The sequence below is a fragment of the Athene cunicularia genome, unplaced genomic scaffold, assembly GCF_003259725.1.
Source record: "Athene cunicularia isolate RWA unplaced genomic scaffold, athCun1 SCF_11, whole genome shotgun sequence".
Classification (NCBI taxonomy): domain Eukaryota; kingdom Metazoa; phylum Chordata; class Aves; order Strigiformes; family Strigidae; genus Athene; species Athene cunicularia.
Genome location: NW_020799167.1, coordinates 67,320 through 73,974, shown reverse-complemented (window position 1 = coordinate 73,974; position 6,655 = coordinate 67,320). Strand labels below are relative to the sequence as shown.

At 64.5% G+C, this 6,655-nt stretch overlaps 1 protein-coding gene across 1 annotated transcript in view; it reads right to left on the bottom strand.

Annotated features, from left to right (window-relative positions):
- Nucleotides 1-370, bottom strand: part of LOXL3 (lysyl oxidase like 3) — a 9,727-nt gene extending 9,357 nt beyond the window's left edge. The window contains exon 1 of the mRNA XM_026867037.1: nt 115-370. Within this exon, the coding sequence (XP_026722838.1) occupies nt 115-171 (57 nt within the window). The 5' untranslated portion in view covers nt 172-370. The remainder of the gene's footprint in view (nt 1-114) is intronic.
- Between the last annotated feature and the right edge of the window lie 6,285 nt (nt 371-6,655).

Sequence of the window (6,655 nt, the reverse complement as noted above, 5' to 3'; positions counted from 1 at the left end):
GCTCCGCACCAGCACACCCGCGGGTCTCGTCCCCGGCCAGAGCCAGCCCACCCTTGCTGCCCACCCGGTGTCTCCCACACACAGCCCGCACGTCGGCCAGGGCCCCCCCAGTACCTCGTTCCCCTCCACAAATGGCCGCCACCAACACCCCACCATGCCGCCGAGTGGCATCTCCCGTGCCAAAGGCAGTGAGGGCCGACGGGCAGAGGAGTGTGTGTCACCCCCAGGAGAGCCCGCTGGGAGGGAGGGGGACTGGCTGCCAGAGCAGAGTGGGCTGGCACAGGACCAGAGCCTGGGGAAAGCCCGGCGGGGCTGGCCAGGAGCTTGACCCACCACGAGCCGTGCAAAGCCCGCCGGCAGCAAGGGGCTGCCAGCCGCGAGCGAGGCAGCCGGGGCCTTTCACATTCCTCCCCATGCGGCGTTTCTCCAGCCCTGCAATAACATCTGCGGCTCCCTGAATACCTGAGGGAGATGTGGTATTCCTGCACCAGTCCCATCAGCAAACAATGGTGAAAACACTTCTCTGTGAACTGCCTTCCCTTCCCAGCACTACTCCAGTTTATCCCGTCAGGGACCACTTTAACCCTGCGGGTGCCACAGCAGCCCAGGAACAGCATTTCTTGCTCCAGGCCGTGCTTTTGACTTTTGACAGCAAAGTAACGATGCCCAGCGCTGCCGGGGACCCACCTGCCTCTCACCACCGCAGCATCACGTCACCCAGCCAGCCAGTCCCTCCATGGGTGGGAAAGCACACCCCCAAATCTGGGACCCCTCAGACAGGCCCACCAGAAATCCGTCTCTGCATCCTACATCCACCAGCCCGAGAGCAGACCCCACACGCCATGCGCACACAGATCGGGCTGGTCGTTAGACCTTAGTCAAAAAGAGCGAGGTCTGGTTTACCCACAAGTAGGGGTGACTTAAGACTCCAATGTTCAGCTCCGGGGTTACAGAGGAAGGAACACAAATGTGAACCCCACAGGTGCTCCCAGCACGGGGCTGTGCCGCAGGGACCCTCCCCACGGTGCAGCGCCGCCTTGCCTGGCACCCCGCGAGCCTCCATCCCCGCGTCAGTCTGGGGGGACCGCAGGGGTGTATCGGAGCACCCTCGGGGACTGCAGCTGCTCTTTGGGTGCTGGCTATAGGAGCCCCTTTCCCTGGACCAGGGCCTGTCTGCGCACTGTCCCTTTGCTCCAGCCCCTTGGCACCTGCAGGGTGGCAGCAAGGTCCCCGCAGCGGCTCTGGGAAGGGGCCCCTCACAGAGAGAAGGCACTGGGGAGCCCCCCCTCGGACAGCACAGCCTCTCCAGGCCACAGCGCCAGCACTGGGCTGGGGGCTGTCACGATGCACCTACTGCCCCGCCGGCACCTGGGTCAGGGGCTCGGCAGAGGCTCCGCTAGCGGGAACCAGCCCTGCTCCTGCTCTGGTCACTGTTCCAGATGATGGAGGCCAGGTCACCCCTCCAGCCTCTGGGAATGCCTCCTGGACCCAAGGCAAGGACAAGCCAGGTCAGTGGCCAGAGACAGCCCCTTTCCACGCCCATCACACCAACAAAAACCCTGAAGGGGCCCAGACCTGCTGCCTGCCCCAGCTTCGGGCACGTGCCGCGTTGGAAGTGCCACTGAGAGCAGCGAGTGCCTTGGGGAGAGCGCCCAGTGCCTGCAGAGAGAGGGTGAGGGGTAACAAGAGGACTGACACCACCAGTCCAGGCCAATTCGAGACACTGTGGTGACCCTCAGGGCAATCACATCAGCGCCAGGTCTGGCTCTCTGCTCTCACAGCCCATGGGGGACTCAGGAATGCACCCTGGCCAGGGCAGCCAGCAGTCCTGGGGTGGGTGGGAGCTGGCTCCGGGCTCCCCACACCTCAGCTGCCTGCTTTGGCACTGCGAGGACAAAACAAAGCCCAGCAGGAAGCATATTTGCGGGCAGGCAGCAGGGAAACGCTTTGCTGAACCTTTTATAATCAGCCCGTTACGGCAGAAAGAGGAGGGCAGGCACAAAGGGCCACCCCAGCCCTGCCAGCGGCTCAGAGAAGGGGGTCTCGGGGCTTGCAGGGGCAGGGCAGGACCACTCCATCCACACCTCTGCTCTGCTGGGGAAACAGCGAAGGGATGAGTTCACCATCTCACAGCAGTAATAAACCAATTCTTATTCCACCCACCAGTCACCGAGGGGTCATCCCCCTGCCCAAGCGAAGCACTGTAGAGCTATACCACTCAGAGCTACACCCCTTACCGCAACGGACAAATCTGGGCCCTCCCAGTGATACCTGTAACACACCTTGGGACACTGGGGAAGCTGCAAGTGCACGAGGACTAAAGCTCCGACGTGGATGGCAGGCAGGCTCAGGCTGTTTTGCAACGGGTCAGTACAACATTAAAGGGCAGCAGCACAATTAACGCCAATCTCCACAGTTCTGCAGAAATAGCCCGTGTCAGAAAGCTGGTGTGACCTTTTATGAGATCACAGGTTTGGTTAATTGGAGTAACTGTGTTGATATAACAGGCTGAGACTGGAAGGCATTCAATTCATCTTGCACCACCTTTTAATGAATAATTAGCACTCAACAAAATCAGTGCACCTTCTACTAAGTGGATTAAAACTGGTCACCTGCTGGAACTAAAATGTGGTTACAACGGGGAAGTCACCATTCAGGGGGCTTTCTGGTGAGGATCACATGCTTTGCAAAGCAAAACCCTCTCTGGAGGGGGAAAAGGTCCTGCCCTGCAAGGACAGAAATGGGTGGGAGTGTGCACAGCTGTGATGGGGACAGACCCGGACAGCCTGGTAGAACAGCACCACACAGCCCATACCCTTGGCTACGAGGGAAATTTAAGCCCGTGCATTTAGGAACAAGGCGCGTAGGACCGGGGAGCAGAACACGGCCTGCGAGAAAGTGCTTGAGCTTTGTGCAGCAAAGTACCATCCCCACAGACCCCCAGGCCCCTCGGAGCCCCGGCAGCACGACCGCCAGCACCGGGCAGGGTCACCGGCATGGCGTGAGGACGGTCCCAGCCCCAGCCCTGAGCGCCATGGGGCGGCCCCACAGCCCTGCCCAGGGCACCGGGATGGCCAGAATCGGGGGGGAGCCACGGGGCTGTGTGAAGCTGGGACAAACGTGCCCCAGCCCAGGACCCCGACAGCAGCGGGAGCAGGTGCCCCATGTCAGGGCAGGACGTCCTACTGCGACCCCACTCTGCCACCCCCAGCTTGGCTGCCTCAGACTCTCTACTTAAAAGCCGACAGTGGGGTTCTCTTCCCCGCAGCTCTTCAGTTGATTCTGAACCTGCTCAAACCTCACCATCCATTTCTGCCTTACACCCACCTCGCTGCCCACCTCGGCTCTCTGTTCTCAGGTCACGGCTTTCCTCTGCTCAGGCCCCGGCATCCCTCACCCCCACCTCTGCCCCGCAGCTCAGCCTGTCCTCAGCTCCCGACACTCATCCCGGACTTTCCCAGTGAAATGCCCGGCCGAGGTCTGCCCGGTCCCTCAGCGCTTCCCGCACCCAGCCCCGGAGCACGGCCCAAGCGGCCCCCCCGTGCCTGTACTAACCCCTTCTCTGAACGTGCTCCGGGCCCATGTGCCAGGGCACTCCAGCTAACAGGGCTCTCATTGTCCACATCACTTTTTCCATTTTCTGAAGCGCAAGCAGTGCGTTTGCTCTTCTCCAGCCATGTGACGCTGCCCGAGTCTCCGGCCCCGCCTGCTGCCGCCACCGGGGAGCCCCCCCAGCCCCAGCGGGTCGGTCCCAGGAGTGGCTCGGACCTGCGGGTCGGTGGACCGGGTTGCTCCATGCGCAGCGTCCCCCGGGTCCAGCCCCTTTCGGCCCCTTCTCCAGCTGAAGCAGCCTCATGGCACGGCCATCCTGTCCTGCCACCTGCCACCAGATCTGTGCCCGGGCTGGGGGGTCCCTCCACCCTGCAGGGGCTGATCACCCAGCACCAGAGACCCAAGAGGCATTTCCCACCTCCTTCCCACCTCTGGCCAGGGGAAGGTGCCCCCATTGCCCAGCCTGCACAAGCCGTCCCTGCCGAGAGCACAAGGGCAACAGCTCCTGCCTGACTGGCACAGGGGCCACCAGCAGCATGGCGGGAGGGCACAGGAGCTCTGGTGCTCCCAGAGGAGCAGGAATCTGCAGGAACCACGCACGTGCCCCGGTGAGGGCGAAGGGCAGAGGTGCAGACAGCCTGGGTACCGGGCAGGGCAGGGGGCCGGGAGTCGCCTGGGGCAGCGACGGGGGTTCCAGGCATGTCCCCCGGCTGCTGCCGCCGCACATCCTGGACAGCAGCCGGGCACAGTCCTGCCTGGCCTCGCCTCCCCAGTTCCCCGGCTGTCCTGCTGCCAGCTGCCTCCAGCCAGGGGCCACCTCCTCTCGCACCGGGGCTCCTGCCAGAGCCGCCGGCCAGCCCGTGCAGCGCTGCTCTGGGCCGTGCCGTGCCGCGCTGAACGTGCCGGCCCCGGCGTGTGAGTCCGAATCTGCTCAGACACGCGGCAGCACTCGGGCTGCAAGTGGAAAGGGCTCGGGAGGACAGGCTGGCCCTGAGCAAGCACCGGGCGTGGGAGCCGGAGAGCAGCCCAGGAAACCTCAGGAATGTCCCGGCCGGGTCTGTGCAGGGCCTGAGCCACCTCCCAGCCCGCGGCACAGCTGGCGGGGCATCCGAGAGCCCCGCGGGGCTGAAACCCCGGGGCTCCCACACCCCTCCAGCATCAGCCCCGCACGGCAGAGGGCACGGGAACCCTTCGGCACAGAGGGCAACCCCACACAGCACTGCTCGACCTGCTCCCACACCAGCCCTGCGGATGATGTTAGCTCCTGTGCCCCCAGGACAGAGCCACCCCCGCCCGCAGCCCTCCCAGCCTGCGCTGCTCCCACCATCACTCTGCTCCCCCAGCTGTGTTTCGCACAGGCGCTGCCCCTCCAGAGGCTCGGCTGTGCCAGGAGGGGTGAGTGGCACCGACAAGGGGTGCCCAGAGCCATGGGGGGCTGGTGGCCCCCAGGCACTGTTCAAATCTGATGTGCCATTTGGCACCCCCCAGGCACTCCGAGGGACACCAGTCTGCTCCAGTGAAACCCCAGTGAACAGCAAACAGACCCCAGGAAAGGGGCAGCTCCTGACGAACCAGGGCCCCTGGCAGGTTGGCGTGTTCGATCAGCTTGCATTAGGGCAGCGAGTGCCGGGCATCCCTGCGGCATGGGGACGACATCCCAGGCTGCAGCAGTGGGGAAGGGCCAGGCACAGCGGGCCCCACAGGAACACACTCTCTCAGCAGCTTCCTTGGACACCACACACAAGGACACGGAGCAACCCAGGCACTGACACTGGAAGGACTCAGAGAAGAGCAGCACAAGCGACCGAAGACCTGGGAAACCCGCCAGCACTAGGAGGAAGAAGCTCCCTCTGTTTATCCTTGGGAAGTTTAAGGGGTGACACGGTCACACTCTGCCGAGGCCCGCGCCAGGACATCCCTGAGAACGTGGGGTTGTGTCCCCAGCACTCGGGGCAGGAGGAGGTCTGGTGGGTCCCATGGCTCAGGCGCTGGGCTCCTTCCGCCCCTTCTCCCCAGGGCCCCAGAACGCACAGCCCAACGCTGGCCCTTTCGCAATCCCAGCTGCCTGGACTGGCCTGCTTCGTTCTTGCTGCTTCCTGGAGCGTGTGTGCAGGAGCTGGGGGAGCCCCAACACCACCACCCCGCTCGGTGGCCTGCAGGGACCCCATGGGCTCAGATCTCCGAGGTGAGCACAGCCAAGGTCTGGAAGGCAGCAGGGCTCCCCACCTGAACTGGTCTCAGAAGGACCAGGGTGCAGCCCAGGGCCACCACAGGAGCCCAGACATCCCGTCAGGCTCAGTGACACCTCACAACACCACCCACCTCCCGCTGGCAGCATGCCTGTCTGTGCCACCCCACCACCTGCCCCCCTCCCCGGCAGCGACAGGGACGGTGCTATGGGCAGCACAGGGGGCTCCCGGGGCTCTCCGGGGTGTCAGCTGTGGCAGAGCACCGAGGGCTCGCTGGGGCTGAGCCACCCCTTCCCCTGCTGACCCTGGGTCCAGCCCCAGCGCGCTGCCTGATGCCCTCCTGTCCCGCCGTCACCCCCTAGGCCAGGGCAGGTCACAGTACAGCTCTCTGCAGTTCCTAACACCATCCGGAGCCCTCGACTCTGCCAGGGACTTGCCTGCTCTGCTCCGGGCTCCCCTGGGCTCTGGAGGGGCAGCCCCGGGGACAACCAGCTGCTGCCGGGAGGGAAAGACCCTGGAGGAATGTGCAGACGCTGCAGCCATCAGCCACACGGTCTCAACATCCCGGACAGGCTGGGGTTCGAGCGGCGGGACTGGGGGGCCCAGGCACCCTGGAGCAGAGGAGCAGCTTGCCTGGAGGTACTGGGAGATGGGCGACCTGCTCAGCTGCCTGCCCGCTTCTCTGGGGGGGTGCAGGGCCAGCAGCCCCCCCAGCCCTCCCTCCTCACATCCCTTCATCCCTCCTCTCCCCCAAGGGCCACAGAAATTCCATCTTCATGGAAATCCTGAGTCTCCACCGGCCTCTGTAAACCGCAGCTCAGCAAACGCTCCCCCCGCAGCCGGCGCGCAGCCCGCGGGGGACCCACAGCCCCGACGGGGCACCCCGCAAACCTGCGGGGTCTGCTGGGCGCCCT